This window comes from Salmo salar, chromosome ssa13 (genome assembly GCF_905237065.1).
Source record: "Salmo salar chromosome ssa13, Ssal_v3.1, whole genome shotgun sequence".
Lineage (NCBI taxonomy): Eukaryota > Metazoa > Chordata > Actinopteri > Salmoniformes > Salmonidae > Salmo > Salmo salar.
In genome coordinates this window covers 112,499,848-112,513,697 of record NC_059454.1, presented here as the reverse complement: position 1 = coordinate 112,513,697, position 13,850 = coordinate 112,499,848, and the positions used below count along the sequence as shown (strand labels likewise).

Sequence of the window (13,850 nt, the reverse complement as noted above, 5' to 3'; positions counted from 1 at the left end):
AAAGCTATTCAGCCATTGAGAAAGACACGTCTTCATACTGTATGATGACGTGGTAATGTGTTTATAATGATAGGTACTGTAGTGAAAGCTGTTAGAAATCAAGGAGGTTTGTTTCTGTGACACTGTGAGGATGAGATTAGCAGAAATATTGACTGGACAGACTCTTCATCTTTCAAGTTCACAAGCTTCTGTAAGGATAACTCCCAAATGGCACCCTATTCCGTATATAGTGGACTAGGTGGCCCTGGGTCCTGGTCAAAAAGTAGTGCACTATATATGGAATAGGGTGCCCTTTGAGACTAACCAAAGTAAGGCGAGAAGTTCAGCAAGAAAGAGAGGGAAAATAGAGAGCAGGTTATATATTGGAGAGGTGGTTTTACATTAGCCAGTTCTTTACATATTCATAGATTAGTCTTTAAATAGTTCATGTGGTATCAACAACAACAACAACCATTTTTTACAAAATAGAAACCAAATAACTAACAGCCTATCAGAATCTTGCGATGCCTCTACCCTCGGTTTCCAACCCTCAGAGCAAGACGGCATTAGCTTCTTCTTTTTCGGCATTCTGTCACCCTGGTCTTTATAGTAATGTTAGACCTATAGTCCATCACCCACCCACCTCCTTGGCCCCTGCCTGCCCTCCTCCTCCCACCCATCTCCTGGCCACCCCTGGGATGGGCTCTACACTGCAGCCCCTCCTGACTGCAGCCCCACTTAGCTCCTGCCCCAGTCCCGCTACTCTCCTCCTGTCTTCAGCTCCAGCCCCTCTCCTCCTGTGTCCAGCTTCAGTCCCAGTCCATCTCCTGTCCTCTCCTGTCTCCAGCTCCAAGTCCCTCGCCTCCTGTGTCCAGCCCAAGTCCCTCTCCTCTCCTCCTATCTCCAGCTCCAGCCTTTCTCTTGTTCTCATATCTCCAGCTCCAGCCCCAGTCCCTCTCCTCTCCTCCTGTCTCCATTCCCAGTCCCTCTCCTCTCCTCATGTCTCCAGCTCCAGCCCCAGTCCATCTCCTCTCCTCCTGTCTCCATTCCCAGTCCTTCTCCTCCTGTCTCCAGCACCAGCCCCAGTCCCTCTCCTCTCCTCTCCTCCTGTCTCCAGCCCCAGTCCCTCTCCTCTCCTCCTGTCTCCAGTCCATCTCCTCTCCTCCTGTCTCCAGCACCAGCCCCAGTCCCTCTCCTCTCCCCTTCTCCAGCACCAGCCCCAGTCCCTCTCCTCTCCTCCTGTCTCCAGCCCCAGTCCCTCTCCTCTCCTGTCCTCCTCTCCTCCTCTCACACCACTGAGTGATCATTGTTTTGTTTCCCTCCACTAAGCACGGTGTGATTGATAGAGGAGGCTGAGCGGTCGGAGCCCTCGGCTGCCGTCCCGTTAACGTTCTCCTGGCGCTGGCAGCACAGGATCTGCTTGAATGTGGCGCTCATCTCCTTGTCCCGGTAGCTGTATATGATTGGGTTCATAGCAGAGTTAAACTCAGCCAGAAGCAGGAAGAACTTCTCAAAGTCCAGGACATTACAGTTGGCACAGAACACATCGAGGAGGAGGAGAACGAGGCCTGGAGTCCAGCAGACGATGAATGCACCTGGAGGAGAAGAGAAGAGAAAAGGTTCCATTTAAGCCTGAAAGATCAAATAAGGACATAAATATATGTAGTCGAGTTTTAATGTTATTTTCTATATATTGAAACAGGATATGTCACGGGCCAAACGTTCTGGGCATCATAACTGATTTTAGTGACAGATCAACATGTCAGCAACTTGTCGACAACTTGTGTAACACTGACACACCTGTTAACGTACACTTGACATTAACAGTTCTTAAAGCAACAGCATTCAACTGAGCTACAAGCCCACATTAGTTAGCACAGCAATAGCACCTTTCCACTAGTTTGGCTTGCTGGTTAGGGGTCTCCTTAATTAATGTCTTTGTCTTTGGCTTGCTGGTTAGGGGTCTCCTTAATTAATGTCTTTGTCTTGCTGGTTAGGGGTCTCCTTAATTAATGTCTTTGTCTTTGGCTTGCTGGTTAGGGGTCTCCTTAATTAATGTCTTTGTCTTTGGCTTGCTGGTTAGGGGTCTCCTTAATTAATGTCTTTGTCTTTGGCTTGCTGGTTAGGGGTCTCCTTAATTAACGTCTTTGTCTTGCTGGTTAGGGGTCTCCTTAATTAATGTCTTAATTAATGACTGCTCAGTGAGGATTTGGTTGGTTAGAGAATGGGACTGCTCAGTGAGGATTGGTTGGTTAGAGAAAGGGACTGCTCAGTGAGGATTGGTTGGTTAGAGAATGGGACTGCTCAGTGAGGATTGGTTGGTTAGAGAAAGGGACTGCTCAGTGAGGATTGGTTGGTTAGAGAATGGGACTGCTCAGTGAGGATTGGTTGGCTAGAGAATGGGACTGCTCAATGAGGATTGGTTGGCTAGAGAAAGGGACTGCTCAATGAGGATTGGTTGGTTAGAGAAAGGGACTGCTCAATGAGGATTGGTTGGTTAGAGAATGGGACTGCTCAGTGAGGCCAGAAGTCAGTCTGACAGACTCACCCTCAAAAAAAGTATTAATTGAATGACTCAGGAAGTATAATACAACTATATGAATGACTCAGGAAGTATAATACAGCTGTGTCTGAGTTTCAAATCTCCTCTCTTTAAGGGACATGATTATTCTTTGGAAACAGGAAACATACAGTATGTCTATACTACTGTATAGATATGTAATTAACCTAACATACTATTTTATCTGCCCACTCTTCATCCACAGACTAAACCTTGTAGTTTCCAACCTTGTATTCCAAGTGCAGTAATGGCAGGCTTGATAAACAAACTTCCAGAACTTGTCATGAGGAGCCAGTGTATCTATATGTCTGTGTTTTCACTAACATAGCGTTCGTCCCAAATGGCACCCTCTAGACTCATAGGGCTCGAGTCAAAGGTAGTGCACTATAAAGAGAATAGGGTGCACATTCCCCATAGGGCCCTTGTCTAAAGTAGTGCACTATAAAGGGTGCCATTTAGGAGACTCACAGATAGTTAGTAGCTTTCTGCTGAGTCATCTACACGGCGTCTCTAATTCAATATTGTCCTCCTCTTATCTCTGTCTGAAGACAACAACACGTCCCTGACCTTCCTTCACAGGGCTTCACAGAGTGGGTGCCATAGTGTGAAACACAGCAACAACATTTACACAGCTACAATTGTACTTTTATCAACATGACGTTCTGATTATATCCATTATTACAAAGACAATCTATGATTTACGCTATCCATGTTTTGCTGCTGAAAATTTCAGTAAAAAAAAATATATATATATATATATATAACAATATTCAGACTCCAGATGGGATTTTGTAAAAGAGCAGATATTTTGTGAAAACTTTTCTCTGCTGTTTTCTATTCTGTATGCAGCTGCTCAGCAGGGTCTGGCCAGGCTCTATCTCATGTCTCAGTTATGCAGAGAGAGAGAGAGAAAGAGAGAGAGAGAGAGAGAGAGAGAGAGAGAGAGAGAAAGAGAAAGAGAGAGAGAAAGAGAGAGAGAGAGAGAGAGAAAGAGAGAGAGAGAGAGAGAGAGAGAGAGAGAGAGAGAGAGAGAGAGAGAGAGAGAGAGAGAGGAGTTAGATCGTCTTTACAATCTGTTACAGAGCAGGGTTACAAACGGGCTCTGTGGAACGGGTTCTACACGGAACCCAAAAGGGTTCTTCAAAGGGTTTTCCCACGGAGAACAGCAACTTAGAGCAGGGAAATACAAAAGTAATGTGTTTGAAGCAGAACTTCGGTCATCTCTGTGCTTTAGAAAAGAACGTTTAATTTCCTCCTGGAAACCTGGTGCATTATGCCGTATTCCCCCAGGGGTGATTCTATCTGCCCTGTAAATAAATATAGAATTTAAAGGGCAGCAAGGCTGATGTTCTTGACAGCCTCTGATGAGAGAGAGAGAGAGAGAGAGAGAGAGAGAGAGAGAGAGAGAGAGAGAGAGAGAGAGAGAGAGAGAGAGAGAGAGAGAGAGAGAGAGAGAGAGAGAGAGAGAGAGAGAGAGAGAGAGAGAGAGAGAGAGAGAGAGAGAGAGAGAGAGAGAGAGAGAGAGAGAGAGAGAGAGAGAGAGAGAGACTCACTCTCCCTTCAAAAATACTGGTTCCCGGGATGTCGTGGGAAAAGGATGGGAGCTAATTTATAACAGACGACAGGGATGAACAGAGACTATTTAAAACACAACACACCCTAGAGGAAGATGGAGTGTTTTAAACCTAAAACATCTCAGAGAAAAGAACATAACACCCCTACAAACAGGCTAACAGCAACACTGCTGAGATAACGTTCTGCTAAAACATCATTAGCATCATCAATATCACAGTCATCAGTATCATCGTCATCGCTATCATCATCAATTGCGTCATTACCAATCACTTCCTAGAAATGGTTCTGAATATCTAAATAACCTCTTTAGATACGGGAACAATTTCTCTGTAGATATGGGAAAACTTTTATGAATTAATTTGTGATTAATAACCTGTTAGGGATAGGGGGCAGTATTTTCACGGCCGGATAAAAAAACGTACCCGATTTAATCTGGTTATTACTCCTGCCCAGAAACTAGAATATGCATATAATTAGTAGATTTGGATAGAAAACACCCTAAAGTTTCTAAAACAGTTTGAATGGTGTCTGTGAGTATAACAGAACTCATATGGCAGGCCAAAATCTGAGAAGATTCTATATGGGAAGTGGCCTGTCTGACGATTTCTTGGCCTTCTGTAGCCTCTTTATCGAAAATACAGGATCTCTGCTGTAACGTGACATTTTCTAAGGCTTTCATTGGCTCTAGGAAGGCGCCAGAACGTTGAATGATAACTCTGCAGTCTCTGGGCGAAAAACAGCAGGGGTTTTCGAGAGTGGTACTTCTGAGAACAATGGCACTGGCGTGCGCGTGCATGTGACGACTACATTTTCTTATTTCAGTGTTTGAACGGATACAACGTCTCCTGGTTGGAATATTATCGCTATTTTAAGAGAAAAATTGCATAAAAAATGATTTTAAACAGCGTTTGACATGCTTCGAAGTATGGTAATGGAATATTTAGAATTTTTTTGTCACGAAACGCGCCGTCACCCTTCGGATAGTGCCTTGAACGCACGAACAAAACGGAGCTATTTGGATATAACTATGGATTATTTGGAACCAAAACAACATTGGGTGTTGAAGTAGAAGTCCTGGGAGTGCATTCTGACGAAGAACAGCAAAGGTAATCCAATTTTTCTTATAGTAAATCTGAGTTTGGTGAGTGCCAAACTTGGTGGGTGTCAAAATAGCTAGCCGTGATGGCCGGGCTATCTACTCAGAATATTGCAAAATGTGCTTTCACCGAAAAGCTATTTTAAAATCGGACACCGCAATTGCATAAAGGAGTTCTGTATCTATAATTCTTAAAATAATTATGTTTTTTGTGAACGTTTATCGTGAGTAATTTAGTAAATTCACTGGAAGTTTTCGGTGGGTATGCTAGTTCTGAACATCACATGCTAATGTAAAAATCTGTTTTTTGATATAAATATGAACTTGATTGAACAAAACATGCATGTATTGTATAACAGAATGTCCTAGGAGTGTCATCTGATGAAGATCATCAAAGGTTAGTGCTGCATTTAGCTGTGGTTTTGGGTTTTGTGACATTATATGCTAGCTTGAAAAATGGGTGTCTGATTATTTCTGGCTGGGTACTCTCCTGACATAATCTAATGTTTTGCTTTCATTGTAAAGCCTTTTTGAAATTGGACAATGTGGTTAGATAAAGGAGAGTCTTGTCTTTAAAATGGTGTAAAATAGTCATATGTTTGAAAAATGAAAGTTTTTGCATTTTTGAGGTATTTGTAATTCGCGCCACTCTAAACCATTGGATATTGGTGAGGCGTTCCACTAGCGGAACGTCTTTCCCTAACAGGTTTTAAAATAACATAGCAATTTCACTAATTCTGGTTGAATGTGACCACTGGCTAAATGGCCATGCTAAAGCTGGGGCCCAGTTGAATATTTAATTTAATTGCTACTACCCATAGGGTAGTGTACTACTGTTGACCAGGACCCATAGGGTAGTGTACTACTGTTGACCAGGATCCATAGGGTAGTGTACTACTGTTGACCAGGATCCATAGGGTAGTGTACTACTGTTGACCAGGACCCATAGGGTAGTGTACTACTGTTGACCAGGACCCATAGGGTAGTGCACTACTGTTGACCAGGACCCATAGGGTAGTGTACGACTGTTGACCAGGATCCATAGGGTAGTGTACTACTGTTGACCAGGACCCATAGGGTAGTGTACTACTGTTGACCAGGACCCATAGGGTAGTGTACTACTGTTGACCAGGACCCATAGGGCAGTGTACTACTGTTGACCAGGACCAATAGGGTAGTGTACTACTGTTGACCAGGACCCATAGGGTAGTGTACTACTGTTGACCAGGACCCATAGGGTAGTGCACTACTGTTGACCAGGACCCATAGGGTAGTGTACTACTGTTGACCAGGACCCATAGGGTAGTGCACTACTGTTGACCAGGACCCATAGGGTAGTGTACTACTGTTGACCAGGACAGATAAGGAATAGGATGCTATTTGGGACAAATGCTTGTCTCAGTGAGTCTTTGCCCTGGAGCTAAATGACCACCCACCACACTGAGCTTCTTCAGCATGCTGTCTTTGCGGTGAAAGCCACCATGTCACTCTGCTCCACTGTGACCAAGTATATGTTTATCAACCAGCCTGTGGCTTTTTCAGTTAAACAAACCAAAGCTTTTCACTTCTATTACAATATACACCGTCTGTGTCTGCGTCCCAAATGCCAGCTGTTTCCAAACATAGTGCCCTACTTTTGAGCAAGGCCCATAGCACTATATGAAAATAAGGAACCATTTGGGACAGATACTGGAGATCGCAAAAGTTCATGCATTTTGTAAGCTACTCTTCCTGGGGTTTGTTATAGATCCCCCATTAGTTCCTGCCAAGGCAGCAGCTACTCTTCCTGGGGTTTGTTATAGATCCCCCATTAGTTCCTGCCAAGACAGCAGCTACTCTTCCTGGGGTTTGTTATAGATCCCCCATTAGTTCCTGCCAAGGCAGCAGCTACTCTTCCTGGGGTTTGTTATAGATCCCCCATTAGTTCCTGCCAAGGCAGCAGCTACTCTTCCTGGGGTTTATTATGGATCCCCATTAGTTCCTGCCAAGGCAGCAGCTACTCTTCCTGGGGTTTGTTATAGATCCCCCATTAGTTCCTGCCAAGGCAGCAGCTACTCTTCCTGGGGTTTATTATGGATCCCCATTAGTTCCTGCCAAGGCAGCAGCTACTCTTCCTGGGGTTTGTTATAGATCCCCCATTAGTTCCTGCCAAGGCAGCAGCTACTCTTCCTGGGGTTTGTTATAGATCCCCCATTAGTTCATGCCAAGGCAGCAGCTACTCTTCCTGGGGTTTATTATGGATCCCCATTAGTTCCTGCCAAGGCAGCAGCTACTCTTCCTGGGGTTTGTTATAGATCCCCCATTAGTTCATGCCAAGGCAGCAGCTACACTTCCTGGGGTTTATTATGGATCCCCATTAGTTCCTGCCAAGGCAGCAGCTACTCTTCCTGGGGTTTATTATGGATCTCCATTAGTTCCTGCCAAGGCAGCAGCTACTCTTCCTGGGGTTTATTATGGATCCCCATTAGTTCCTGACAAGGCAGCAGCTACTCTTCCTGGGGTTTATTATGGACCCCCATTAGTTCCAGTCAAGGCAGCAGCTACTCTTCCTGGGGTCCAAACACATTAAGGCACTACTTACATTACATATAAAACAAGAGATAAAACAGTACATCATATAACATTATTACACCACTACATATCTACAACACAAACTGTATAATACCACTATACAACAATGTCACAATTGACAGTACTGGTCAAAAGTTTGGACACACCTAATCATTCAAGGGTTTTTCTTTATATTTACTATGTTCTACATTGTAGAATAATTTTGAAGACATCAAATTTATGAAATAACTCGCGTAGTGTAGTAACCAAAAAAGTGTTAAAGAAATCAAAATATATTTTATATTTTAAGTTCTTCAAAGTAGCCACCCAGCTTTACACACTCTTGGCATTCTCTCAACCAGCTTCACCTGGAATGCTTTTCCAACAGTCTTGAAGGAGTTCCCACATATGCTGAGCACTTGCTGGCTGCTTTACCTTCACTCTGCGGTCCAACTCATCCCAAACCATCTCAATTGGGTTGAGGTGAGCGGTGATTGTGGATGCCAGGTCATCTGATGCAGCACTACATCACTCTCCTTCTTGGTCAAATAGCCCTTAAATAGCCTGGAGGTGTGTTGGGTCATTGTTCTGTTGAAAAACAAATGATAGTCCCACTGACTGACCTTTATGTTTTAAAGCAATAATGGACTGTCATTTCTCTTGGCTTATTTGAGCTGTTCTTGCCGTAATATGGACTTGATCTTTTACCAAATAGGGCTATCTTCTGTATACCACCCCTACCTTGTCACGACACAATTGATTGGCTCAAATGCATTAAGTAGGAAATAAATTCCACAAATTAACTTTTAACAAGGCACACCTGTTAATTGAAATGCATTCCAGGTGACAACCTCATAAAGCTGGTTGAGAGAATTCCAAGAGCGTGCAAAGCTGTCATCAAGGCAAAGGATGGCTACTTTGAAGAATCTAAAATCTAAAATAGTTTTTGGTTACTATATGATTCCATATGTGTTATTTCATAGTTTTGATGTCTTTACTATTATTCTACAATGTAGAAAATAGTACATATAAAGAAAAACTCTTGAATGAGTAGGTGTGTCCAAACTTTTGACTGGTACTGTACGTGTGTGTACTAGCGTGTGTGTGTAGTTTTATGTGTTATTTAAATCTGATTTTACTGCTTGCATGAGTTACTTGCCGTGCTGCTCTGTTCTCGGTAATTTACCTATGTCCCTCTTTGTGGCACTTGAACTTATGACTGGGCAGTAGTCCAGGTGCGACAGAACTATGGCCTGTACTGCATGTTTTGTTGATAGCAATGTCAAGAAAGCAGAGCCGCACTTTATTACGGACAGACCTCTCCCCATTTTAGCTACCATTGCATCAATATGTATTGACCATAACAGTACACAACTCTATGGGGGCCAACCGAGGATTCATATCATCAGAATAATCTGTTCCGTCTCTCTAGGTGTTGTGGTTAAACTGTTCCCCCTCTCTAGGTGTTGTGTTTAAACTGTTCCCCCTCTCTAGGTGTTGTGTTTAAACTGTTCCCCCTCTCTAGGTGTTGTGTTTAAACTGTTCCCCCTCTCTAGGTGTTGTGTTTAAACTGTTCCCCCTCTCTAGGTGTTGTGTTTAAACTGTTCCCCCTCTCTAGGTGTTGTGTTTAAACTGTTCCCCCTCTCTAGGTGTTGTGTTTAAACTGTTCCCCCTCTCTAGGTGTTGTGTTTAAACTGTTCCCCCTCTCTAATTTTCCCCCTCTCTAGGTGTTGTGTTTAAACTGTTCCCCCTCTCTAGGTGTTGTGTTTAAACTGTTCCCCCTCTCTAGGTGTTGTGTTTAAACTGTTCCCCCTCTCTAGGTGTTGTGTTTAAACTGTTCCCCCTCTCTAGGTGTTGTGTTTAAACACAATCTATGTGCAGCGTAGGGTTCCGTTTCATGACTTCCTTCAAGGTTTCCTTACTCAATTAAGCGCTGTGAAAAAAAAAGAATATGAAAAAATTGGTTTGCGGTTACTGCTATAAGAAAGATCAGGAAACTTTTTTAAGCCCCTTTTTTTTGTCACTAAACAGTCTCCATACATACTTCCATTAATTGTTTCCTACCGGGTAACATTCAAATGAATCTTGTGAGGCCTGTCGTCGTCCTAGAGCAAGCAATGTGAGAGTCTTTTCTTCCATAGGGGGGTCCATAATAGTGTGAAGGCCAAACCGTTCGGATGCTACAGACGATTTTGTGAGAAGACCGATTTTCGGGAATGTCTCATGGTCTCACAAGCACCGCTCTCTCTCTCTGTCACCTTTCACCGCAGATGCAAAAGTGTGACATAGATGAGGTGGAGAAATCTCTAGCTTAAACTGACCGATTTTTGGGATAGTTTTATTATGCTAATTAGCTTTTCGTAGGGGCTGGGACATCGACCTTTGGGGGTTTAAGGACAACAAAGTCAATGTATTGGAGTGGCCCATGGTTTAAGATGTGAGGGCTTGGCCCATGGTTTAAGATGTGAGGGCTTGGCCCATGGTTTAAGATGTGAGGGCTTGGCCCATGGTTTAAGGCAGGCAGAGGATGGGAGGGCTTGGAGGACAGTGGATACATCCAAAATGGGACCCTATTTCCTACATAGTGCACTATCGGCACCTGGATAAAAGTAGTGGACTGTTTAGGCAATAGGGTGCCATTTGGGATGCAGAGCTCATTTGTTCTGCATTCACAGAATAGACGTACAACATTGTTTCAGTTAAATAAGACGTTGTTTCAGATACAGTTGAAGTCGGAAGTTTACATACACTTAGGTTGGAGTCATTAAAACTATTTTTTCAACCACTCCGCAAATTTCTTGTTAACAAACTGTAGTTTTGGAAAGTAGGTTAGGACATTTACTTTGTGCATGACACAAGTAATTTTTCCAACAATTGTTTACCGACAGATAATTTCACTTATAATTCATTGTGTCACAATTCCAGTGGGTCAGAAGTTTACATACACTAAGTTGACTGTGCCTTTTAAACAGCTTGGAAAACTCCAGAAAATGATGTCATGGCTTTAGAAGCTTCTGATAGGCTAATTGACATCATTTGAGTCAATTGGAGGTGTACCTGTGGATGTATTTCAAGGCCTACCTTCAAACTCAGTGCCTCTTTGCTTGACATCATGGGAAAATCAAAAGCAAATCAGCCAAGACCTCAGCAATGTTTTTTTTTAGACCTCCACAAGTCTGGTTCATCCTTGGGAGCAATTTCCAAATGGCTGAAGGTACCACGTTCGGCTGTACAAACAATAGTACGCAAGTATAAACACCATGGGATCACGCAGCCGTCATACCGCTCAGGAAGGAGTCTCCTAGAGATGAACGTACTTTGGTGCAAAAAGTGCAAATCAATCCGAGCACAATAGCAAAGGACCTTGCTCGCACACACTTTTTCAGGTCAGGGCTTTGTGATGGCCACTCCAATACCTTGACTTTGTTGTCCTTCAGCCATTTTGCCAAAACTTTGAAAGTGTGCTTGGGATCATTGTAAATAGTCCAAATTGATGAAGTGAAATGAAAAAAGAAACTTGTTAAAAAAATTCAGTAAAAAAATAAACAGAAAAGTTGTGCGAGCATATGTATTCACCCCCTTTGCTACGAATCCCCTAAATAAGATCTGGGGGCAATCTAAACTAGATGCCCTCAATCTCATACAAATTATCATGGAACCTACCAGGTACAACCCTAAATCCATAAACACGGGCACTATCATAGATATCATCCTGACCAACCTGCCCTGGGGCGGTTGGTGGTTAGAGCATTGGACTAGTAACCGAAAGGTTGCAAGATCAAAATCTCTGAGATGACAAAGTAAATATCTGTCGTTCTGCCCCTGAACAAGACATTAAACCCACTGTTCCTAGGCCGTCATTGAAAGTAAGAATTTGTTCTTAACTGACTTGCCTAGTTAAATAAAGGTAAAATAAAAAATACACCTTTGCTGTCTTCAACCAGGATCTCAGTGATCACTGCCTCATTGCCTGCGTCCGTAATGGGTCCGCGGTCAAACGACCTCCACTCATCACTGTCAAACGCTCCCTGAAACACTTCAGCGAGCAGGCCTTTCTAATCCACCTGGCCCGCGTATCCTGGAAGGATATAGACCACATTCCGTCACCATTATGACCTATTTATTGCCTTACTTCCCTAATCTTAATTCATTTGCAAACACTGTATATAGACTTTTCTATTGTGTTATTGACTGTATGTTTGTTTATCCCATGTTTAATTCTGTGTTGTTTGTGTCACACTGCTTTAATTTATCTTGGCCAGGTCGCAGTTGTGAATGAGAACTTGTTCTCAACTGGCCTACCAAGTCAACTACCTGGTTAAATTATGAAAGTGGTTTATATTCACCCCCTTCGCAAAGAAGCCTCTAAAAAAAATGATCTGGTGCAACCAATTACCTTCAGAAGTCACATAATTAGTTAAATAAAGTACACCTGTGTGCAATCTAAGTGTCACATGATCTGTCACATGATCTCATTATGGAAACACCTGTTCTGAAAGGCCCCAGAGTCTGCAACACCACTAGGCAAGGGGCATCACCAAGCAAGCAGCACTATGAAGACCAAGGAGCTCTCCAAACAGGTCAGGTACAAAGTTGTGGAGAAGTACAGATCAGGGTTGGGTTATAAAAAAATATCTGAAACTTTGAACATCCCACGGAGCACCATTAAATCCATTATTAAAAAATGGAAAGAATATGGCACCACAACAAACCTGCCAAGAGAGGTCCGCCCACCAAAACTCACGGACCAGGCAAGGAGGGCATTAATCAGAGAGACATCAAAGAGACCAAAGATAACCCTGAAGGAGCTGCAAAGCACCACAGCGGAAATTGGAGTATCTGTCCATAGGACCACTTTAAGCCGTACACGCCACAGAGCTGGGCTTGATGGACGAGTGGCCAGAAAAAAGCCATTGCTTGTAGAAAAAGTAAGCAAACATGTTTGGTGTTCGCCAAAAGGCATGTGGGAGACTCCCCAAACAAATGGAAGAAGGTACTCTGGACAGATGAGACTAAAATAGAGCTTTTTGGCTAGCAAGGAAAATGCTATGTCTGGTGCAAACCCAACACCTCTTATCCCCCCGAGAACTCCATCCCCACAGTGAAGCACGGTGGTGGCAACATTATGCTGTGGGGATGTTTTTCATTGACAGGGACTGGGAAACTGGTCAGAATTGAAGGAATGATGGAGGGCAATAAATACAAGGAAATTCTTGAGGGAAATCTGTTTCAGTCTTCCAGAGATTTGAGACTGGTTCACCTTCCAGCAGGACAATGACCCTAAGCATAATATTTAAGAAACACTCGAGTGGTTTAAGGGGAAACATTTAAATGTCTTTGAATGGCCTAGTCAAAGCCCAGACCTCAATCCAATTGAGAATCTGTGGTATGACTTAAAGATTGCTGTACATCAGCGGAACCCATCCAACTTGAAGGAGCTGGAACAGTTTTGTTTTGAGGAATGGGCAAAAATCCCAGTGGCTAGATGTGCCAAGCTTATAATAACATACCCCAAGAGACTTGCAGCTGTAATTGCTGCCAAAGGTGGCTCTACAAAGTATTCACTTTGAGGGGTTGAATAGTTATTCACGCATAAGTTTATTTTTTTGTCTTATTTCTTGTTTGTTTCACAATAAAAATATTTTCCATCTTCAAAGTGGTTGGCATGTTGTGTAAATCAAATGATACAAACCCCCCAAAAATAAATTTTAATTACAGGTTGTAAGGCAACAAAATATAAAAAATGCCAACTGGGGAGAATACTTTCGCAAGCCACTGTATATAAGACATTCTTTGAGATATATAAGACATTGTTTCAGATAAAATCTATCTACTGTATTTACTATATCTACAGTGGGGGGAAAAGTATTTGATCCCCTGCTGATGTTGTGCGTTAGCCCACTGACAAAGAAAGGATCAGTCTAATTTTAATGTTAGGTGTATTTGAACAGTGAGACAGAATAACAACAAAAATATCCAGAAAAACGTATGTCAAAAATGTAATAAATTGATTTGCATTTTAATGAGGGAAATAAGTATTTGACCCCCTCTCAATCAGAAAGATTTCTGCCTCCCAGGTGTCTTTTCCAC

At 42.9% G+C, this 13,850-nt stretch overlaps 1 protein-coding gene across 1 annotated transcript in view; it reads right to left on the bottom strand.

The window, feature by feature from the left end:
- Window positions 1–1,171: 1,171 nt before the first annotated feature.
- Window positions 1,172–13,850, bottom strand: part of lpar1 (lysophosphatidic acid receptor 1) — a 95,808-nt gene continuing 83,129 nt past the window's right edge. Inside the window, exon 3 of the mRNA XM_045692704.1 lies at window positions 1,172–1,574. Coding sequence (XP_045548660.1) covers window positions 1,267–1,574 — 308 coding nt within the window. The 3' untranslated portion in view covers window positions 1,172–1,266. The remainder of the gene's footprint in view (window positions 1,575–13,850) is intronic.